We start from the raw sequence: 25107 nt of genomic DNA on the forward strand, positions 1-25107 counted from the left end.
ACGAGTCCTGATATATTTTACCACGTGCATAGAAAAACATATAATAATTATTGTTTTTTGGATAAAACATATAAAATTGTTGGATGATAAGAAAAAAGAAAAATCCATTTCTATTTTTTTTGGTAGGACTCCCTTCCTATTTTAAGTCATCATTATTTTCTATTTTTGTTTTTGGGTAGGAATCCGTTTCTATTTTAACTCATTATTATTATTAGCATTAGACATTTTATTTGATATCTCCTTTTTGGTCTCCTTTGGTGATCTCTGACGCTCTCATCGTCACTTCAGAGAAAGAAAACCAAACGGGAAGCGGAGTTATCGGGAACGTATACACTCTCTCCGTGAGCATTTCAGACAGAGTGTTAATTGCGAAAATCGATCAATAAGGGATTGCTGGGGAGGTTTTTCTGCTTGTGATTTCTAGTTCTTGCAATTCCAGTCAATTTGATCGAAGATGGAGGTAGTCGATAACCTGGCTCCGGAACGAAGGAAGGCTGAGTTCGATGTTGAAGCTATGAAGATCGTCTGGGCTGGTTCTGAGCAAGCACTTGAACTCTCTAACAGGATGTCTCGTCTAGTTGCTAGCGATCCCGTAAGAATTATTAGGAATATTTTGTTTTATATATACACATCATTATCTCTTCGATCTGTTTTCGTATTCATGTGAGGACTGATTGATCTTTGTTGTTTTCGATCTGTGTTGTTGCGTATCTCATATGCAGGTTTTCCGCAAGGATAACAGGCCTATGCTAAGTCGGAAAGAGTTATTTAAGAATACTCTGAGAAAGGGGGCATATGCGTGGAAGCGGATCATGGAGCTCCGTCTTACTGGTTTCATTCTCGCGCATTATATTTGCAGGCTAACATTATTTAAACTTCCAGTTTACAATTTTCAGTATTATTTTGAGTTGTTGAATGTTGCTTAAGAAAGATTGATTCTGATTATGTGGCAAAATCCTGTTGATTTGAATTTCTGAGCTTTATCTTTACAGAACAAGAGGCATCCAAATTGAGGTCTTGTATAGACGAACCTGGTTTCATGGACCTACACTGGGTCAGTAATCTGTGAATCCCAATATTTAATGTCAATTGAATTGTTTAGGTCTTTTTCCTTGCATTGAGCTGGATCTTTGAGTTGAATACTTCAATATCCTAATTTCCAGGAACCAATTCAATGTTTGAGGTGAATTTGAAGTTTAGGATAATAATTACTTCATGTCAATGTGCTATAGATTGCTGCATGTATCTCTGCATTACTTGGGAACTGTCACAAGAGTATATCTGGTCTAGCTTTGCTGTTTCTGCCTGGAGAATATGTTTGTAACTGTGCAGCAGTTTAGAAACCCAGAAACAGAGAATAGAGAAGAGAAGAATGAGAGAGACAATGGAGAGGAGAAAAGAATGAGGAGATGGGGGAAGAGAGATCTTGTGCAAGCAAGACTCCCCGTCTCCCACTTACTTTGTAGTATTTGGTCAAAGATCAATTTAGAAAGTGAATGTCGTCTACAAAAAGGACATTTTTTAAAAAGGAAAATATCCTAGATATGATCTTGCTTGCTAACCAAGCAAAAGGGAAAGGCACAAGCTAGTAATAGTAAATACAATAAGTACTTGAGATAGTAGGACTTTTAACATGTCTCCTCAAGCTAGAAAGTAAGAATCACCCTTGTGCAAGTTGCAAAACCTGTCCTTGAAGGTGGGTCCCAAGAAGGGCTTGGTAAAAATGTCGCCAAGCTGCTCTATGGTAGGTACAGACAGAGTGACAGTTTTCTTCTTGAGAACATCTCTAATAAAGTGGCAATCAACCTTGATGTGCTCAGTGTACAAATGGAAGATTGGGTTATAGGTCGTTGCTTGATTGTCACAAAACAACTGCATGGGTTAAGTAACTGGCAATCCTAATTTAAGGAATATCCACATAAATTCAGCAGTGGTTTGAGTCATAGCTTTGTATTCAGCTTCAACAGTGGACTGCTTTATGCTTTGCCAAGTGACAAGATTTGCACCTACAAAGGTGCAATATCCATAATAGACTATCGATCAGCATTGGCACTCTGCCCAATTAGCATCAGAAAAAGCAGTAATATCAGCATAGTGATGAGGGTGGTAGATGAGTTCCTTTCTAGGGGTTCCCCTTAAATATCTAAAAATGCAGCAAACCACCTCCCAATGTATTTCTTGGGAGAATTCATGAATTGGCTCACAACACCAACAAAAGATATGTTTGGTCTTGTCACGATAAGATAAATCAGCTTGCCTACAAGGTGCTTGTTGATGGAGATCATCAAAATCTTCATTTGTTGGTGGAGCCAAACTTTTGATGAGAATCCTTTGGAGTATCCATAGGTTTAGATGCAAGACCTTGTATCAATTAACAAATCAAGAGCATACTTTCTTTGGAACAAGTTAATCCCCTTCTTGGTTTGCAATACTTCAATTCCTATAAAGTTACTGAAGTAAGCCCAATGCCTTCATTTGAAAGTGATGGCGAAGATAAGTTTTAACTTCAACTATGCCAATCAAATCATTACTATATATGATAATATTATCTACATATACTAGAAGGACGACCACATTAGGACTCCGACGTTGAACAAAGACATAATGGTTAAGAGAAGCATTGTGAAAAACCATAGTAAAAATGGATTCTTGGTAGATTCTACGATGAAGATGTATTGCAACAACCAAGCTGCTACTTACATTGCTAGTAACCCTGTCTTTCATGAGCGCTCCAAGCACATGGAGGTGGATCGTCACCTTGTTAGAGATGTTGTGATGAAGAACCTGATCATCACCCCCTTTGCGTCCTCATTAGATTAGTGAGCAGATATGTTTGGGAAGGTCTATTTGCTTATAGCCTCCATTCCAATTGTACTAAGCTGAGCATGGGAGACTTGTATGCTCCAATTTGAGGGGGAGTGTTGAAGTCCAAAGGCATCACTGAGGGCAAAGTTGTCATTAGTGTCGTAGATTTATTTTCTATTTAGGTAGTTTCTTATAGTTTGTTCATGAAATAAAAAGTAACGGCAAGCGCTTGGTATAGTGTAGCTAACGGGTCGATCTCAGGAAAATATATCACTTTAGAATTTAATCTCTTAATGGTAACTCGAGAGTGCTTAAATTTTTAACTAACTAATTAAACTAAATTAGCAGATCTAAATAAGAGGTCCTAACACATACATCTAATGCGATCGAATTGAGACTAAAAATAAAATAGACATAACCTAACCATTCATCATCTAATAAATAAAAAAAACAAAAATAAAAAGCAGGAATAAAAGATACAAACAATAAATAAATAAACAAATAATAGGGAAGTGATCCGATTGTCAGCTCTGGATCGAGGGAAGGGGAGTATAACTAGGAGGACTTTGACCATGGACCCTTTGCCGTAACTTATAGTCCACCGATCGGGGAAACATTTATTAAAGAAAAAGAAAATGCAAAAAGTGAATAGCAAAACAAATAACAAAGCAATAAATGGAAAAAAAAAACCTTTAGCCAAAGAGAGGCACGACTATAGACATCTTTGACCAAGGACCCAGGGGATAGGAAAACAATAAATAAATACTGAAAAGTAAATCCTAATTTAAGAATATGGAGGAGTAGAAAAAAGCGGGAATGGAGGGGTGAGAGAAGATTACTGACGAAGGCTACTTACTTGCATCCTCAAATCTTGAATAATAAAAAAAACCTTGAACGATCGATTCGAATTTCAACCTACCCTAACAACCAGATTTGTAATGATCCAAATCTACAATCGCTAGACCCAGGGAAAAACAAATCCTCTTCGAAATTGAAGCTTGAAACTTGAAACTTGAAGCTTGAACTCAAAATCGAAATTGAAATTGCATTGATCGAAAGAAAGAAATTACACTTGTATAAAAGAAACTAAATAACTTGAATAATCATTGCATTACATAAAATATTTAACCTAAATATTAAATCTAAAAACTAGAACCCAACAAAGCAATCAAAGAACTAAAGAAAACTTAAATAAGCTAAAGAGAAAAGAAGTGTGGAAGACCTAAACAAACTAAAGAGAAAAAAGTGTAACCTAGGTCTAAGAGGAGAGAGGTTATGTATAAGGGATGGTGAATGAGGTAGAAATAAGGAAAGAAAAATAATAATAATGATAATTGAATAAATAGAGAAATAGGAGTTAAAAAGAATAAAGCAAAAAAAATTCGTTTGACAATGTAAGGGGGGACAGAGAGAGAATGAGTGGAAGAAAAGAAAAAAAAAGGTAATGTAGGAATGTGGAGAAGGAAGAGGGAGGAAAGAGAGGAAGAAAAAAAAGTTTTAACAAAAAAGAAGTGGGTTTATTAAGGAAATAATAAAGTAAAAGAAATAGAAAGGGGGTAGAGAGAAAAATAATTAGGGAAATAAATAAAATCTTATAAAATAAAATCTTCTAGAAAATCTATGGAAAAAAAAATAGAAAATCCTAATCTTTGACTATTTGTGGGTCCCATACATACACCAATATTTTTATCTTTTTTTTTTTAATAACAATAAAGTAAAATAAAATAAAAATCCTAATTAATCTCAGCCGTAGATCCAAATTGGCTTATTTATTTCTAAGATATTCTTGGAATTGACCCATAATCGCATCTCTAGCCCATCATGCTCCAAATCAGGCCCTTTTCGCACTTGAAAATTTTAATGGATCTCTTGATGTGTAAAATTGCATGTTTCATACCCAAAACTCCAAATATTTGTTCAAATCCTGAAAAGTCCTAAAATCTGCAAAAACAACATAAAACTTAATGTAGCTCCGCTCTAAGTGTGTAAAATGCATGCTTTATGCCCTAAGATTTCACACATAAATGTGCTCATCATAGTCCTTTATTCTTGTAAGTCTGCTGCAAAATATCTAGGGCGGTAGTGTCCTAGTTTGTGTTAAATTAGAATCCCTAGTTAAGTAAGTTTGTAATCTTTCTATTATAATAAGTTAGAGCCTGTGATTAGAAAAATAAGCCTAATTGCTGGAGTTCAATTTTCAAAAGTTTGCAACTCTCTTCTTCTTCTTCTTCTTTTTCTTCTCTCTTTGATTTCTTTTCTTCAATTAATTCCTGGATTCAATTAGGCAGACACAGGGATCAAACCTGTAGAATGACAGGGCCATAAAATCTTTTCAGTGTGCCTTGAGCTTCCATAATGAATTCTTTCAGGTTTTGAGGATATTGTGGATTATGATTCAGCTTTTTGCATAAATTAATGGCCATTTCCAATATATGTTTCAACTAATACGTATGAAAGTTGCATAAATTATTTTTTTGACAGAAATGATTTAGTGTTATCTCTCTTTATTGTAGGGAATGTTTATTCCTGCTATAAAAGGTCAGGGGACTGAGGAGCAGCAAAAGAAGTGGTTGCCATTGGCTTATAAGATGCAGATAATTGGCTGCTATGCACAAACAGAACTCGGTCATGGCTCCAACGTTCAAGGACTTGAAACCACTGCAACATTTGACCCCAAAACTGATGAGTTTATCATCCACAGTCCAACCTTAACTTCAAGCAAAGTAAGCTATAGTTGATGAGATATTCTGGTAGTTCTTTATGGATAATATCCATATAATAATTTAGGAATGCACTAAACAGAAAGTGTGTATGTTTGAAAATGGTGTGAGCGTATCATATATGTTTTGAGACCTTGTCTTGACAGGCTATTACATAAAGCAGCAGTTTGGCACTGTTGTTCATTGTTCGTATTTGAAATGGTGTGCTTTTTAATTACAAAGTCCTCAAAAGTGAAACCTTCCTTACTTTCCATGCTCATCTCTCTTGTGAGCAAGGAGTTGCCTAGGATTTACTAGGGGATGTTTTCTATTTACATTCCCATCTCTTTGAAAGAGCCACTAAACAACCATACTAGAAAGGTGGAGGTAGCTATCTGGACTGTTTACCCATTATTGAACCATGGGTTATTTTTTATATTATACAAGTAGATTTGTCATCAGCTACTGCTAGTGCTGCCCTTCATTTTCACATTCCTTTCTCGAATTATAATTGTGTATTTTGGTGAAACCTTTTCGAATAGTGGTGGCCTGGTGGACTTGGTAAAGTTTCAACACATGCTATGGTATATGCCCATCTCATGACAGATGGCCAGGACCATGGTGTGCATGGTAATGTTCTAGCCTCTATATTAAATTAAATTTTTTTTTTTGAAAATGTTTTAGCTGAAAAGGCTTATGTATGATCATTGTACTTTTCATTAAAAAATATCATTTTTATTTTAATTGACAGCTTTTATTGTACAAATTCGAAGCTTAGAGGATCACTCCCCTCTTCCTAATATCACTATTGGTGATATCGGGATGAAGTTTGGTAATGGAGCATACAATAGTATGGACAATGGTGTCTTGCGGTTTGACCATGTGCGCATCCCAAGGAATCAGATGATGATGAGGTTCTCTTTTTCTTGTTAACTTTGTACCTATTTTGATTTTCTTTCCCAAATTATTTCTTGTGTTTATTTCATGCAGGACCTGTTTCTATATATTTGTTGATGTAAAGTACATTTTTCTTTTTAACTGTCAATTTTTATAGTGTTTAGATTTGATACAGAATAATTGGTGCTACTTTATGTCATGTATACTTAGTGGAAAGCATCTCAATTTCTACTTCCTTTGTAGGAAAGCACTAATTTCTGGGGATGCTTGTTTTTTCAAAAGCTGCTAGATGCAGATAGTAATAGGCTGATGGCTCTCTATAATGAGTTCATATACATGATTCATCTTTGAAATGAACTATATGAACTTTTTTGGGGGAAATATTATTTTATTTGATATAGATGACACCTTAATTTTCTCTGAGATCCATTCATAGATATTTTACTTACCCAAGTTATAACGTGGATATTTCATTGTCAATAAGTACCAATGTGACTTCTTTCTCTATTTATTTTAGATTGGAACCCCAAAAAAATAAAAAAATAAAGAGAAGTTAAAAAAAAATTGAATAGGATGTAAGGGGAAAAGAATATAACTAATATTAAGTGCCTAATGATAGTTGAAGTTCTTCTCAAAGAAAAGTCACTGAAAATTTTCTTCTCGTTAGGATCGACATTATATTTTCTAAAACTTTTGTAGCATGGCAAGTTTTGTTGGAATTGTTGCTTGACCACCTAGATTTATAATAAAGTTTGCCCCCTTGTGTTTCCTTGTAAGTACTCCCATTGTCTTCTTTCTCATTCAATAAAATGACCTGGTATGCTAATCTAGTTTGGCCACCTGAACCCATTATACCTTGGAAGGAGGAATTAGAAAGGTGAAAAAGAATCCTAGCGATTCTCGTGGAGCAACAATGGTTGACTTAATACTAACTCCCCTGCTTACCACTTAAAAGGCAGCCAACTGTCCTGTAAGAATTGAGTGCACCTACTTTGTGTTATCTGTTGAGAATTGTCTCCTGAATTCTCTTGTTGAAGGCTTTCACCTTTTGGGAAATACTCAGATGTTTCTTTGAAAACAAGCACATGATCAGGTTGGCTACAACTTAGGTTGAGTTGGAGATGGATGACCTCATTCCTGATCAACCGCTGGTGTTAACCGAAGACATACAGACTAAAGAGAACCTGAAGAAGAGGTACTAAGCTCTCTCTGCAAAGTAGGGTGAAAAATGTTCTTGCTGCAGAAGGTCTCAGTGGTTTTGATGAAAAGATATACAAAGGCCATCCAGACTTTTTTGGCTTGTCTCATTGCTAACCTAATTTACCTTAGGAAATTTCTTCCTTGTGATCACAGCAATAGAGCTTCAAGGAAAGCAGATGAAATGGAATCCCAGGGTGGGGGAACAGTGGAAAAGCGGCAAATGGGCATGTAACGTGGGGGAATCTGCCAAACATTTTGGGACAAATCCGCTGTTTCCTCTATTGTGTGCCCCTACCTAGATGTTTAGGGGCTTTCTTGCTTGTTGTCTCTATTTCTGATCTTTGACCACCTGCCGGTTACTTTATATCTTTAAGAGGCTAGCATTTGGTTACTTGTAGATATGAAAATGGTGATGTTCATCGTCCCTTATGATTCAGTTGGGAATTGATTCGTGCTTGGATATCAGTTTTTCCCCACATGTTTGAGGTGGCTACCATGAAGGTTTGATGATGTGTTTGACCATACACAAAGACCACAGTTTCTTACCTTTCATAAGAAAACTTGGATTTGTTGTTATAGTGGAAACATGCAATGCTGACTGCTAAGTCAGCTGCAGGTGTGACAAGGACAAAGTTCTGCAGAAATGGTTAAATCAGAGTTTAGTTGCAAAATTTTTCCGTGTTCATTTTGGTTTGGTTACAAATTGAAATGTCTGGGATGTCTTTAGTTTTGAGAAATTTGTCAGTTCATTGAACCACAAGGGATTGTATTCTAGCACCTTCTCTCTCTCTCTCTCTCTCTCTCTCTCTCTCTCTCTCTCTCTCTCTCTCTCTCTCTCTCTCTCTCTCTTTCTCCCCTTTTCACATCGAATAACCTCTCTGCCCCCATTTATGGAAACATTACATTGCCCCTCATTGGTTCTTTTTTTTTTGAACGACTTTCTATATTTGAGGGGGGGGGGTATTACATATATATGCCACCGGTTGGGTTTGAACCCACACCTCTCCACTGAGAGTTGAGATTCTTAACTGTTCTACTAACCCTCCATTGACCCCCTCATTGGTTCATCCAGCCCATATACCCTTTGCCAGCAGATCTATTGCTTTAAATTAAAAAATACAACTAATGAAAATATTACACATATAGAAACCCTTGAAATGGGCTACAAATTGGATAAAGATGAAGCTTGGTTGTAATAAGTAAAATAACTGAAATACAACTGTAATGGCTGAAATAAATTACTATAGTTCAAGGTAAACACTAAATTGAAATTTACCACAGAAGCATCTGTTCATATTGTCTGCTGAAACACAATATTTTGTGCTTTTCAGCTGAAATGAAATTGATCTAGGATTTAGACGTATGTCTTATGAACAAGTGTAGTTGCCACTTCATCATTCTATATTGCCGGAAGAGGAGTTACCAGTCCACAAAATGTCTGGTCATTTTTTCTCTTTTGATTTTTAAAGATGTTTAGCGCAAGGTGGAAACTGATTTCCGTCTTATTTCAGGGTTTCTCAGGTTACAAGAGAAGGAAAATTTATGCAGTCTGATGTTCCCCGGCAGCTGCTTTATGGTACTATGGTGTATGTACGCCAAACAATTGTATCTGATGCTTCCATTGCTTTGTCACGAGCAGTTTGTATTGCTACAAGATACAGTGCTGTCCGAAGACAATTTGGTTCTCAAGATGGTGGGCCTGAGACCCAGGTAATCTGCAAGTAGCTTTGATTCCATTGCAAAATAACTTTTAAAGTGGTTGGGTTGTGTTAGATGATAATCTAGACTTAAGAAACAGAAGGCGTCTTTTCTCTCCATGGTTGGCAATAAGTAAGGTACCTCTCTTTCTAGATTTTTCATAGCTTTGTAAATTTATGCTAGCATCCACATCCGAATGACCTTATATAGTAGTGTTTTTGAAAAAAGTAAATTAAAAAAAGGGCCAATAGGAGAACCCTGTAGCCATTTGCAAATTTTCCTCGATGATAAAATACTATCTGTTGATTCATCTCCTTCCATCTTTGAAGGAAATATAGTTGATCTTTTATTCTGAACTCCTTGGTGTCAGGTCATTGACTACAAGACTCAGCAGAATAGGCTCTTCCCTCTATTAGCTTCTGCATATGCATTCAGGTTTGTTGGTGAGTGGTTGAAGTGGCTGTATACTGATGTAACCCAGAGATTGCAAGCCAATGATTTCTCTACTTTGCCCGAGGCTCATGCATGCACTGCTGGTTTGAAGTCTCTGACTACTACTGCGACTGCTGTATGTATATAAGCCATGTTAGATTTTCTGTTTTACTCCGCTAGTCCCTTGACTTCCCCGCCTAATTCGTATCATTACACAGTATGTATTAACCTCACATGCATTGATATACTTTCTTAGATTTTCAAAACCGTGTGCTTTTGGGGGGTGACTTAAAATTTGTTTGTATACTCTGTGCTGTCTATTTATTTATTTTGTATCAAATTCTTGTGACTGACTTCCTGTGAAACTTAGAACTTGCTTGCTAAATGCCCACAACATAAGATGAATAAAATTTAGCATGTTCAGTCCTTTTTCATAATCAACAGTTGGAGAGCCTTCTGTAATTTAAAATAGTCTATAGCAATTATTTCATCAGGTCATGGGGCTGAAGTCAAATAAACCTAGCCAGAGCTGACCTCTAGTTCACTTCTCAACTGCCTATCTTATAGGCATGATCAGTGAGCCTTTCATATGATCTGCCCATTTTAACCCCCCTCTCCCTCTCTATTTTCTTATTTTGACATACTACCTTGGCACCCTTCAAAAGATTTATGCTGTTGTTACCTCTAGTATATACAGACATGGGAGTTGGTCCACAGTTGAGTATGCTAAAACTGATAGAATAATGACCACGTTGTTTAACTTGGGCAATCACATATACTCCATGATGTTAATATAGGGTAATAAAAATACCTTGTTGCTATTATTAAACAAACCATCACTTACTACATATATATACAAATGTATATATGCATAAATTTTTTTTTTGAGGTAACAACTGAGGGATTACTGTTTGTTTCTTTCTGTGTACTACGTCTGCTGTACAGTGCCACTATTTTCTCTGTTTGACCATTGGCCTACTAAAATTTAGTTGTCACCCATTGGGGAAAGGAAACAATGAGAAGTTTTGAGGAGAGAAATTCTTTTAATATTTAATATTTGGGCTGGAAAAATTACTTTGAGATTTGCTTAACAATTTTTCTCTTAGTGCATTTAAGCCTCTCCTGTAGTCCTATATGTCATCTCCCACATTGGGATTGCTTGTCATATGTCACATTGTAGTTCGTGCTTATTTCTTATGGGAATTCTTAATGCCTATTGATCAAGCTGAGAGCTGCGTTCTGCTGCCATACGTTCAAATCTGTTCCAGGATCTCCTTGTCCTTGTGTAGCTAGTATTCACTAACAATTCTTCATAAAATGCTGCCTGATTTTTCTATCAGTAGGAGTTCAAATTGATTTTTTTTTTTTTTTTTTGGGGGGGGGGGGGGGGGGGGGGGTACATGGATTCTAACTTTATCTTGATTCCAAAATTAACCATGTCTAATGAAAAGCAAATCTTTTGTTGCTATCAGATGATAACTCCACATCGTGAGTACCTCTTCCTGGCAGTGCATTTTTATTTTCTTCTGAGAAATCTCCGCTTTGATTGCAGGATGGAATTGAAGAATGTCGTAAATTGTGTGGTGGGCATGGTTACCTATGTAGCAGTGGGCTCCCTGAGTTATTCGCTGTTTATATTCCTGCCTGCACATACGAAGGAGACAATGTTGTTTTACTTTTACAGGTTTGTTTATTTTTAATTGGAGGGGGGGGGGATGATGGGTGATAGAACTTGTGATAAATACATTGAGCACCCGGTTTATTACTCCATCCTTGTGCAAAAAAAGCTAATGAACATGACATTCAACTCTAAGCATCATGGGAACATCATGTATACGTGTGAACTCTGGTTCTATCAAAATTTTGACTTAGCTTGGTTTTTCCCCAAGTTGAAACGAAGACTCCAGGATTTAATAGGTTTACAATTTTCAAATGAGTTTTTGAATCTGAATATGAAATGGAAGGCTTTTAATGTCTTTTATAAAATGCTATGTAAGCTCTCTCTTAGTTGGAAGTTCAATTTTTGACTAAAAGGAGGGGTACACATGTAAGCGTATTGACATTTTATACTCTCTTGCTAGGCAGAATATTCTGGTTAAATTGTCTAACCTCTGTGCGGACAGCCTTATCATTTTTCTTGTGTGTGTGTGTGTGTTTCTGTACATGGTCTCAGACCCTGGTAACAGTAAGGTTGCTCTGTTGTGACCTAGTAGTTGCAGGTTTGAGAGAGGAAATGGCCTCTCTGCATAGAAGGGGTAAGGCTCCTTACATTTTGGCCATCTTCTGGCCTGCTGTGGTTGGATCCTGGTGCTGGGTATATGCCTTTTTTTCATCTCAGACCCTGGCAGTTACCTTGTTGACAGTCAGGTTACCAATTGACTAATCTTATTCGGTTTGTCACATGTATATTGTGGAAGTATTGAACAATGCCGATGACGTTTCTTACTAGTGATTATCTTGTAAAAATGTGCTGTCAATATGTTGAAAATGATTTTGTGTATAGGTTGCACGGTTTCTTATGAAGACCGTCTCTCAGCTGGGGGCTGGTAAAAAGCCTGTAGGTACAACATCTTACATGGGACAGTTGGAGCATCTTATGCAGTGCAAGTGTGATGTTCAAAGAGGTAACATACATTCTTCATTTTCTCGGACACTCAGGTCACAGCTACTCTATGTTGCTCATGAAGATTAAATTAGAATTTTTATTACCAGTGGGACAGTGCTGTACTTCGTCTTTAAATTCATTCACTCTCTATAGCCCCTAACCTCCATCTATTGAAAGGGGGGCAAAAAAAAACCCTATTATTTAAATCATTTATAGAAAAGTAACACCCTTAAAAAGTATTATGTTGAATATCCCTTTTTAATTGTGGAAGTTATATATAGATTGGAAATGTTGAGATTCACCACCATGAAGTAGTCTATATGTATGCACTAATGCACATTTATATTTTTGGTTGGTTAGATATTCAAAATTTGGGAGACAGAAAGTTATCTGATCCTGTGGCTTCTGAACCCATATACAGGAGCTCACAGAATTACTTGCCTGCCCCCCATGAATTTAAAAATCACATCCATGTTGATTGTCTCTGCATGCATACTTATTGATCCCTGCATTGGTGCAGAAAACTATACAACCAGTTAGTGTTCTCGTGCCCTAAATTAAAAGGATGTTGGCTGTTGATACAAACAATCTTCAACTATTAAGCTCATGGAGGGTATCTGCTTTTGCCTTATAAGTTATGGGTCATCAATCATTGTTTCTCATGTCATGTATTAATCTGTATTTTGAAGATCTTTCCCATTAATCCCCAATTTCCCATGAGTTGAATATGTTTCTTCATCAACTTTGAAGTTAAAACCATAGTGATTGAGTTGATCTAAACTCCAATCCTGCTAAACTATCATTAGAGATACCATGAATTCGTAAAACATATAAGTTGGAAACCCTTTGGATATTCCAGTATGGAGGATTGATATGATTCAGATCGAAGAAGCTAAAAGAACCTAGGGCAGACCTAAAAGATTCTGGGAGAAGTGAGAATGGCAATATGGCATGCACAGCTTTGGCCTTGTATCAAGTATAACCTCGAACGGAGCTGACTGGAATGTAATCATTCAATTAGCCCCATTTAGTTGGGACAAGGCTGAGCTGTTATTCTTAGATTGTTGTCTCCAAAGTAACATAAAGTTCTGAACATCTTCTGGTTTAATCTGTTATACTGATTTCTACCCTTTCTAATTCTTCGATTAAATTGTTATTAGAAACTTAAAGTTTTTTCCTCTGTTATTTGGACAAGTTTTTATTATGAATTTATGAGGTATGCTATCGCTGTTAAATGTTCTCATCATGTATCTTTTGCAATAGGCCCAGATGTTTTATAGTGGGAATACTCATGTAGTTCTATCCTTGAATTTGTGCTTTCAACCTTCCTAGTGACCCTGTTTCTTTGGTGATATCTTGATTGTCACATTTTTGCAGCTGAGGATTGGTTGAAGCCTAGTGTAATACTAAATGCATTTCAAGCAAGGTCAGCCAGGATGTCTGTTGCCTGTGCTCAAAATCTGAGCAAGTTTTCAAGCTCGGAAGAAGGTAGTTGTCTTTTCCCTCTTCTACATATAAATTTTGTGATGTCCCCCCCCCCCCCAGCGCAACCAAAAACAGGAAGGTTGGTATTGTCTAATAGGAGGGTATGGTTATGAAGTGGAAAAAACTAACTCTATCTCAAGATCAAGCCAATTGTATGCTGATTAGCCCTGATTCTTTGCATACTGGCTCCCACCAAGTTAAGCCAAGTCTGAGCGAGTCTAGCCAATTCTGGCCAAGTCCCACCGATTTCTGGCTTATTCTAAAACAACTGATTATGGATTGAATAAGACCAAGAGAGACTGATCCTTTACCCAATTCTGAGATTTGGAAATTTAAAGTTATCACATTTCTCTGGTTTTCTGCTGGTTTCTATTACTCGCCATTAGATCCCCTTGCACGTAAGGTAGTACCTCAGTTGAACTGTATATTTTTTTATGATTCACGCTTTTTCTTAAACTAATTATTTGGAGATGCGGTTCCCCATTTTAAGTGAGAGAAATTGGATGTTTCATAGAATCAAGTTTATGGATCAAAATTTTATCCACCCTGCCTTTGTCATTCATGAGTGACAGACAATGAGGATCTGTTAGACCCTGCTAAATAGTTCCTTCAGAGACCATAGACTAACAGTTGGGAAAAGATTGTGATACTTTAGTGGCTGGTATGTTTTCGGTTGCCTGATTGGCTAGTTCTATGGACCTATATTTGTCCATTGGGATGTCACCATTTATTGATGTGGCAAGTGAAGTTCCTTGGCTCAGAGTAAGGGGATGTTAGTGCCACATCGATCAGTTAATATGCAGTTGCAGGGCGTTGATCCAGGGAAGGGCCTTTCCACCCTAAAGCTCGGTGTTTGTGTTAGATGCCGTGAAATGGTATTAACACAGGTCGACTATGCAACTTCTTTTTGGGCACTGGTGGGTGGGGGAGGGATGGATGATGCAGAGAGTGCATATCCATGGCCAGAAGTGGCTGATTGGGATTGGGGCGGTGGTCCCACTTCCGTTGAGTAGCGTGCAGCTACTGGGTTTAATGCCACCAGCATCAAAGCTGTGTTGATTATTGAGGTGCTTTTTCCTGTTTAAATGTGATTTCTGCCAATATTCAATTATGCTTCCTTACATTTACTCCATTTATCAGGTTTTGCAGAACTCTCTGCTGACTTGGCAGAGGCAGCTGTTGCTCATTGTCAATTAATTGTTGTAACTAAGTAAGATTTCTTCCTTCCATATCAATTAATGGACACTGACTGCAACATCATGGTTCCTTGCAAAAAGAGGTTTGAGGTGTTGCAAAGGGGCCTGGCAACATCATGGCTGGAGAAACTGTGAATACCTGATGCTTCAATTCCTTTTTTTTTGCTTAATGTGCATATTATTTCAGAAACCTTGGTTCATGGTTTGTTAGTGATAATATGTCATTTATATTCTTTCTTTCAGATTCATTGAGAAGTTGCAACAAGACATACCTGGAAGGGGTGTGTTGGAACAGCTGAAGGCATTATGCAACATTTATGCCCTTTCACTGATTCACAAGTACCAGGGTGAATTCCTTGGGAATGGGTGCATCACTCCCAAGCAAGCCTCTCTTGTAAACGTGCAGCTTAGATCTTTGTACTCCCAGGTACGCATCATGTCTTATAAAGTTGTACAATTCCAAATGATGCTCCCATACTAAGCTCTATTTTGCATTAAACTAACAAAACTGCCTTTCTTTCTGTAGGTTCGTCCAAATGCCATTGCCCTGGTTGATGCATTTAACTATACTGACCATTACCTTGGCTCTGTTCTTGGCCGTTATGATGGAAATGTATATCCTAAGCTCTATGAAGAAGCTTGGAAAGATCCACTCAACGACTCTGTCGTTCCAGATGGCTACCATGAGTACATTAGGCCCTTGCTAAAGCAACAACTCCGGACAGCAAGACTCTAATGACCAAAATACATTGACTCTGGCTTTAGTTATATTACTAATTGCTGCAAAAATAAGGATTTAGGAACAACCCACCACCTGGCTTTTCAGTTGGACTTGAGGTGCAGTAAACTTGCAGAAATCAAACATATATTGGTGTAGCTCTACTCTTGTGATAAATTATTCTGATATTAGTCCATTATCCTTTTCTAATATTGATGGATATCTTATATGATTTGGAGGTTTATTGGCTGGACATATACAGATTGAAATTCGTATTTTTTGTTTTTTTTTCCCCTTAAATAAATTCGTATTTTTGTTAGGTGATGTGATTAGTTATTATGTAAGTGTATATATTTTTCCTATAGCCCAATCTGGTGAGTTCTGGTTATGATATACTTACTGCCTTGAAGTTGCTAATGGAAGGCAAGGGAAATTTTCAATACTTAAAATAGAAACTTTTATGATCATTTGTACTTTTTAGTTTATGTAAATTATATGTCTAATTCCATATCATTCGATATTTGGTTATCGAATTTCACTTTTTTTTTTTTTTAATCCACTTCCCTTTGATTTTAACAAGTAAATGAAGATTATGATTACATGTAAAATACATCTTTACTAAATATATTATTAAATTTATGTAACTTATGCAACCAGATGACGTCATGTTCACAAAAGTTTCTCTTTTTGTTGAAAAGGATTTTACACCAACATGATGTGTTATTATCTACAATGGATCATTATGTAATGGAGGAAGACAACGGAAACAACTCTCACCTAAGAAACCTAACTGGAAAACCCCATTCTCTCTCTAATTCTGGACTATAATACAATGTTTTTCATTACACGAGAACGGATAAATGCTCATCCAAGCATACTATGTCACAAGTTCATTTTTAGGGTTTAATGGTCATTTTTCCCAACTCTTCTGTCTAGGGCTCCTAGGCATAGGTGCAATGTATTGCATGTGGTGGCTGAACGACGTTTAAATTATTTGGCTAAACATTCCTAGAAATCTTATAATTAAATTTGGTAGGATTAAATCTGGATTGTCCATCATAAATGATTCATATTTAATTTAATAAATTTAATAGTTGAAGTGGTTCAACTACATTTAGGGGTTATAGGTAACGATCGCACACATCCGGCCATGCCCACGGCACAGAAACAGAAAAACAGATGGTAAACCGGTCAACCCGCGGTTTAGCAACCGGCAAACGGCAATTGACACACCCGGCCGAGAAGCCCAAATGGGAGCTTCGGCCGCAAAAATGCGGGCACAAGCGCGTGACGGTACTAGGGTATCGATATAACCCAAACCCCATCACCCCACCCGCACCCGCTCCCGCAACGACACCCGCTCCCAACGGCACCTCAATGTCATCTCTCGAGCCCTAGATAACCCCGATCCTCCGCCTCCCTCACTCTCACAACTCTCCCAAGTCTGCAACCTCCTCTCGCTCCCCCCTCCCAACCCCAAAGCGGCCCATTTTATACTCTGACTTTGTACATACCATACAAGATTATGTGCCAAGATGGGCCAGAGAAACGTGCCCATCTGTAGGTTACCATACAAGATTATGGCAATGATTCCGGCCAAATTGCCCATTTCCACGAAGTATAAAAATAGATTATGTCTCGTAATGGTTACCATACAACCCCTTAGAGTCCAGATCCTCTCCTATGACCGTACAATGCTCTCCAGACGGCTATAGACCACAAATTATAGGGGAGGCCCACGGAGTATTGGTGATGGGAAGTATTTTTAAAATTTTTATTATTATTATTTACTCGTGGGCCCGATATATTTGTGGTTATAAAGCCGTCGGGGGAGATGATCCACACTCCTACATTTTATGCCCTAAATTTGATGATTTAAATGGCTTACTCCTAAGGGAATGCATTGCACAAATAAATGGAATCTAACTTCTCTACTCTGAAGGGTAGAAGTCTGCGCTCTCCTCGCATATCTCCGCCACATATTAGGAGGATCTATCATTGAATTTTGACAAGAAAAATTAGAGATAAGTCGCCTTCTTAACATGTAGTGGAGAAAAATGAGAGAGGTAGAAACCTCTATCCTAACGAATAGAGGATCCGAACTTTATATTGTATTCTCTATCCAAATGGACAATGGACAATTCAATTTAATTTAGGCATTGTGGTCGATTTGGTCTCAATACCATTAATGAGTGCACAGTTTGTATGTCTAGACAAAGTCGTGATGTGATCCTCTCCTTGAACTGTCCCTACCCATGGGTGCATGTCAACTTAACCATCGGTTGCTCCATTGGACATGCACGTTTTCGCCATTGGAACACATAGGATTACCACACTGCCCTTAGGAGACAAAATGGCCCAACTATCCGGGAGTTTGAATAACCTTCCTGTTAGCAGAGAACAATGTGCTCCCTTGAGGGCTTCTCAACCACACAACAGATTGTGGTCCCCACCTCTAACTCATTTTGTTAATATTTAAAGTGGATCCCACATCTATTGTATGGGCGGGGAATTTTAAGGAGACACTAGGGGGGGGGGGGCGACTATTTTGTGGTACCATCCCCCCCTCCCCACAAAACCCCCCCCTTTCTCTGCTGCTGGGGGGGGGGCGGGCGGGGGTGGCGGGGGGGGAGTCGTGGGGGGGGGGGGGGGGGGGGGCGGCCCCCGCCCCCCCCCCCCCCCGCCCCGTGATGTGGTATGGTATGGGGTATGAAAAAAAAAAAAAAACCCCCTCTTTTTTTTTTTTTTTTAAAAAAAAAAAAAAAAAAAAAAAAAAAAAACAAAAAGAATATTTCTATCCAAGATCGCATAGATCGACTAAAAACACCTTAGTATGATAATGACACAAGATGATGATGAGCATACCTTTCTATGGTTCTATTGGAGACGAAGCGCAGCGGAATATCTTCTTTATGTCTCCCACTAGGAACAAACTTGAGGTGGAAGTTGATTCTATGATCAACTTGATGTTGGATCTTTTCCTCTAGACTCCTCCCTATTCACCGGCTTGATGGTATATCCTTTCGACTAGCGGATGTGATTGTGATTATGATTAGGGTTTAGAGGAGGGACCTAGCATCCTTTATATAGGCAAATCCGTTAGATCGTCCATCAAGATCTAACGGTTCCTATTAGCCCACACTAGCCAGTCCATATAAGAGTTCTAGTAACCGTATATTACCCATATCAGACCAATAAGAAACCAAATCAAAGTGTAACACAATCAATGAAGCCCACCTTATGTGGAATATTCAATTAATATTCTAACATTCTCCCACTTGGGCTATATTGATTGTGACACAGTCGAGTAAAACAAAACATCTCCTTTGTTTTAAGAAAACATTTGAAAAGATACATTGAAAACATTTTGACCTTTATGTGCACAACTTTATATTGGTCCGAGGATAATCCTAGAGCTCAATCCCTTCACATAGAGCCTTAAGTACCGAATCATGGCAGTGACTGCATCTTTTATGCAACACAGGACCATCCATGGTCACAAATACTCTTAACTTTACTGAAAATGGATGCAATATGGTAGTGTGGCAACTAATGACACTTTATAGAAATCCTCATGTGTCATTCTCGTTGTCAATCCAAATCTCTCACTTTATGGTTCCCACGAACCTGACTCAATGCCACGAGAGAATATACTTTATGGTTCCCACGAACCTGTGACTCAATGCCACAAAAGAATATACTTTACGGTTCCTACGAACCCGTGACTCAATGCCACGAAAGCATGTACATTATGGTTCGAACCTGTGACTCAATGCCACAAAAAATGAGATTATATGTACATTATGGTTCCCACGAACCCGTGTCATCTTTATAACTCGAGTTTTAACAGGCATGACACACCTTAAGGCTAATACATGAATGCCTTAGCTTTTGCTTAAAGTTAACACATACTTTAAGACTTTCATAACATGCAACATGATAATAATGTGAAGATTAATATGTCACCAAAGAACTTTATTGAATTCAAATAAATCATCAGTGCATACAAGAGACAAGTACAGATAGAATACCTTATTACACAATAGGGCAAAATTCTCAAACTCCCACTAAACAACCGCATCTAAGGTTCCTCCTAAACCCATAGTTACCGCATGTCTATCAAAGACGTCGGGCGGGGACCCTTAGTTAGGGGATCTATAACCATATTATCTGTACAAATATGCTCTCTGTGGTGTGACCTTCTTTAACCTTTTCTTTAATAGTCAAATACTTAATTTCCATGTGTTTAGACCCTGTGATACCCTTATTGTTGTTAACAAACAACACAACAGAATTGTTATCACGGTACAACTGGATAGATCTATCCACAATAAAAAAAAAGTCAACTGTCTAATGAGGTTCCTTAACCAAACAGCTTTTTCTTTAGTGGTCAAATACTCGACCATCATGTATTTAGACCCTATGATCACACATTTCTTGTTGTTAATAAACAACACAACTGAATTGTGATCATAGTACAACTGGATGGGTCTATCCAAAATGTTAAAATAGAACTGTCAATTATCTGATGAGATTCTTTAGTCAAACAATTTGAGTAACTGCCCCATAACATGTAGCAAACTCAACCTATATGATGAAATAAGTAAATTTACATTATTTCACACTTTTCACGATATTATCCCTCTGCCATCAAGGAAAACAACTTAAAATGGACTTCTTATTATCCGGACAATTAGCGAGGTCAAATATATATATATATATATATATATATATATATATATATATATACCTTAATGCTATAGGTCTGGAACAAGCTTGTAGATTATCTTATCATCAATTGTCCTCTTCAAGTATCTCAAGATAAGATACTTTCTTCAATTGTTCTCTCTCAGTATCCTTTATAGGACAACTGTAATAAGCTCAGTGTATCTCCCTTGAGAATCAAAACCATTCTCAAGTATGCAATCTAGCATACTGAACTTCTTTAAATATAAATTATATATGCCCTCTGAGAAAGATCCAATAAATAGCATGAACAATCCCTATGGATCTCAATGCCCAAGACAAAGATGCCTTACCAAGGTCTTTTATATCATAATTCTCAAATAACAATTGCTCGGTCTTTATGCAGTAGGCCAACGTCACTACTAGTGAGCAAAATATTATCAACATAAATAATGAGAAAGATAAAATTTCTCCCATGACCTTGCATATATATATATATTGATCTACAAGTTTCTCAACAAAATCGAATGAAGTCACAATATTATAAATCTTTAAACACCATAGTTGGAAGCTTACTTAAAACCACAAATTAGACTTCTTGAGTCTACACCAAGATGATTAAAATCATCAACCAGAAAATCCTCGGGCTAAATGACATGGACTTCTTTATTAAGGTTTTCAATTAGAAAGGCAATCTTCACATCTATTTGGTATAACTCTAAAAGAGTCCTTAGAAGAGATAGGTGAGAAAATTTCACTAGTCAACTTCCTCTTTATGAGTAAACTCTTTAGTTGCCGATCGGTTTTAAACCTTACAATCTTTCTTCATGAATATTTATTAGTCTTATACACCCACTTAAAATAAATGGGTTTAAAGCCTTTGGACAACTTAACAAGCTTCCCAAACATCATATTGTCTCATCAACTATATCATATATCTCGTTGCACCCAATCATAAATCTAATTAAAGACAACTTTTTAGTAATGGGTCAACCATAATGCCAATGTTATTTTCATGTTCATTATATCAAGTAGTCCGGGAACAAGCTATATTTCTTGGCTATATCAAACTCCAGAAAACTATTTAAGAATTCACAATATTGTTGTCTTAACAATGATGGTAAAACAAGATCTGAGTAAGAAACAAATTAACAATGAAAAACTTTTATGTTCCAACCGCAATACTTGATTATTCAACCTTAGATTTGGAGAACAACTCAAACGCAAAAATGGTTTAAGTTAGATTTATGAATAATTTGCAATGGAAAAGGGAGTAAAAAAGAACATATTTGGAAAGGAACATGATCAAGGATATAAGAGGTTGTTATCGGGGCTTCACCTTATAAAAAATAATTGGACAAAATAGTTTTCATACCATACGTTCACTATGTTCACAAATGTGTGATTAAGCCTTTCGGTTACACAATTTTGCTCGGGACTATCAAACATAGTGAGCAGACCAACTATATCCGAATCTTCCGAGTATTTGGCGAATGGGCCCTTAAGAGTCCAAAGCATCCTCATATCAGCCATAATACTTTCCCTTAAACTGTCCACCATCCTCTTATCAGCCATAATACTTTCCTCCCGTCAGATCTAACAATTTCTTAACTTCAGTCTAAAAAATTCTTGAAGATCTTAGAGATTTAGATTATTCTTTAATTGAATACAAAAACCATATTAAGAGTGGTCATCAACAAATAGTGGTCATCAACAAATATGATGAAATAATAATTTATACGCAAGGTGGCGGAATAAAGACCACTATCTAGACACCAGGACTGAATGGGACAAGAGAAAATCAAATCTTCAAACAAGAACCAAATAATCATAACTTTCATTTTTGCACTTAGTTAACCAGACCTTATACTCAATGCAACTTCTACTTACAACAATCATCTTTATTTATAAGGAAGTTTTCACAGGTCCCAAATTGTTAGTCTGACCGGACTCTTAGTCTTTACCCTGAACATTTTTATGAGTATTGATGCTCATAAGAACAAAGTTTCTTCTTGGAAAAAGGTATTGGTCTTTATAATTCCAAACTCAGTAGAGGATGCAAAGGGCATTGATGGATAATAGCAAGGGTAATAAAAGAAACATTAGGAATCATGAGTTTTATCTTAAAAAATAATCATCCTGATGAAATAATCCCTAACTCCTCCAAAACCATCACACCTTATGATAAAAAACTCTTACAAAAATATACTTATTTCAACACTAGATGAGACTTAGTATCTTTACGCTACTGCATTCAACAATTTCAAAACAGTGCATTCAGTGGGTAAACAATTCATCAAGTGTTCCTTGATGGACTTCTTAATGGGCAGTAAAAGAACATAACTACTTTTCACCTCTGCAAAAAATCAACTTTTGTCTTCTATACTCTTATGAGTCACATCCATCAGTTACTCAGTAACAAAGAATGTGTGGTTAACAACACATCATCTACAATTTCTTGAAGTTTGACTTTATAAGAATCTCAATAAAATCATATTGTTATACAGAAAATGTGACTAACGAGAAGAGCACACATATATCATCATGAAAACACCTTTGGACAGAATTCATGACATACAGTTGTGATACTCCCTCACTTTATTAGTACTTTAATATGTAACTTATTAGTACATCACTAGAAAGAGCACACATATATCATCATGAAAACACCTTTGGGCAGAATTCATGACATACAGTTGTGATACTCAATCACTTTATTAGCACTTTAATATGTAACTTATAAGTACATCACTAGAAAGAGCACACATATATCATCATGAAAACACCTTTGGGCAGAATTCATGACATACAGTTGTGATACTCAATCACTTTATTAGCACTTTAATATGTAACTTATAAGTACATCACTAGAAAGAGCACACATATATTATCATGAAAACACTTTTTGGCCGAATTCATGACATATAGTTGTGATACTCCATCACTTTATTAGCACTTTAATATGTAACTTATAAGTACATCGCTTTATTATCACAATATGGGTAACATATAACTTATAAGTGCATCACTTTAAAGAGTACACATATATCATCATGAAAACACCTTTTGGACAGAATTCATGACATACAGTTGTGATACTCCCTTATACGTCGGCGTCCATGAGAGTATTCCAACCTTCGAAAATTTTACCACCTTTGGGTGTATAAACTTCTTAGATTAATCAACTCCCAACCAAATGCTGTACATGTCTCCCTCTTAATGCTATCACATAATTACCACCTTTGGGCGTATAAAAATGCATTAACATCAAGAGACATCCCATTACTATATATGGCTGACATTCCATAAACCCAACCATGAATGCCACTTTGGCAGTCACTCACAATCAAGCTCATGAAATTCTCATATTGGGATATACTTTATGTTACCCACAAATAATGCTAATACATTGTTTGGAAGAAATCCGGATTACCAAAAGGCAATCGAAGCATGTATAAAATACATCATACATTTATATAAAATTCCAAATTACCAAAAGGCAATCAAACCCTTTATAAGGCATGCATGATATATATATTTTACAATTGTATAATATCATATAAAACATGCTCACAATACAAAGCCATTTGAAAAAAAATCCATATTAAAAAATTCACCCAACGGTGAAGTTACATATACAACATAAATATGTCATATCATGTTTCATACATATAGAAGTGGAATTTGGTCATGAAAATAATTCCATTGTGTCCGGAAGGGTCCAAAACATAAATCCCCAAAAGAATGCTTTAAAGTTCCTTACGGTTTAGCCAAAAATAAAAAAAAATACTAAATAAATAGCATTCCAATTATCGGCTCAACCAAAACATGATATATAATATTTCACATATATAGGGGTAGAATTGGGTCTTGAAAATGGTTCCATTGCGTTGAAATGATCCAAAATATAAAACCCCCAAAGAACGCTAAAGTTCCTTCCGGTTTAGCCAAAAATAAAAAAATACTAAATAAATAGCATTCCAATTATCGGCTCAACCAAAACATGATATACAATATTTCACATATATAGGGGTAGAATTGTGTCTTGAAAATGGTTCCATTGCGTTCGAAATAGTCCAAAATATATAACCCCAAGTGAACGCTTTAAAATTCCTTATGGTTTGGTCAGAAAGTAAAAAATACTAAAAAGATAGTATTCTGGAATTTCCCTTTTTTTTTTTTTTTTATTTATTTATTTTTTATTTTTAAAACCGGTTCGGCCAGCAATAAAACGGTTTAAACAAAACAGAATCATATTCGATTGAACCGAATCGAACCGAAATCAAATTGAAATTGAACCGTTAACTTGACCCAGCGAGTTGACTCGCGATACCCTCGGGTCGACTCGCTGAGTAAAAAAAACAAGTTGAATCAAAACCGGTCCAAACAGAAAAATGGTTCACCCGACCCAAACCAATTGGTCGAACCGTCGACTGGTCAACCGGGTCGACCCATTTGACCCGATAGGTTCAGATTCGAGTCACCCAGGCGGGTCATGGCCGGGTTGACCCGACCCATTCAAAATGCCACGTCAGCACTATTATTTAAAAAATCCAGAAAAACGTTGCCGGATTCCGGCAGCGATTGCCGGCGCGTCCGAAGTCCGATGGTGACCCATAATATATCAATTTCTTCGTTTTTCCGAGATCTACGCCGTGATAGTTTCAGATTTTCAAAATTCTTTCT

General features: G+C 36.8%; 1 protein-coding gene across 1 annotated transcript; it reads left to right on the plus strand.

Moving 5' to 3' along the window:
* Positions 1 to 221: 221 nt before the first annotated feature.
* Positions 222 to 16135, plus strand: LOC149029416 (peroxisomal acyl-coenzyme A oxidase 1-like). The gene is made up of 14 exons (XM_089141853.1): positions 222 to 592; positions 723 to 831; positions 993 to 1054; positions 5319 to 5528; positions 6047 to 6134; positions 6256 to 6418; positions 9113 to 9311; positions 9670 to 9867; positions 11284 to 11415; positions 12235 to 12355; positions 13714 to 13824; positions 14962 to 15031; positions 15261 to 15444; positions 15544 to 16135. The coding sequence occupies exons 1-14, from the start codon at positions 455 to 457 to the stop codon at positions 15751 to 15753; spliced, it is 1995 nt and encodes a 664-aa protein (XP_088997979.1). The 5' UTR covers positions 222 to 454; the 3' UTR covers positions 15754 to 16135.
* The last annotated feature ends 8972 nt before the right edge of the window (positions 16136 to 25107 follow it).

This window comes from Hakea prostrata, chromosome 1 (assembly GCF_041222555.1).
Source record: "Hakea prostrata isolate BN-2017 chromosome 1, UWA_Hpros_2, whole genome shotgun sequence".
In the NCBI taxonomy this organism is placed as follows: Eukaryota; Viridiplantae; Streptophyta; class Magnoliopsida; order Proteales; family Proteaceae; genus Hakea; species Hakea prostrata.

Excerpts from the sequence above, each read along its gene's own strand:
- LOC149029416 (XM_089141853.1), top strand. The coding sequence starts at position 455 with ATGGAGGTAGTCGATAACCTGGCTCCGGAACGAAGGAAGGCTGAGTTC. Across the intron at positions 12,356-13,713 it reads CAAGTGTGATGTTCAAAGAG|CTGAGGATTGGTTGAAGCCT; the intron begins GTAACATACATT and ends ACATTTTTGCAG. Across the intron at positions 15,032-15,260 it reads CAATTAATTGTTGTAACTAA|ATTCATTGAGAAGTTGCAAC; the intron begins GTAAGATTTCTT and ends TCTTTCTTTCAG.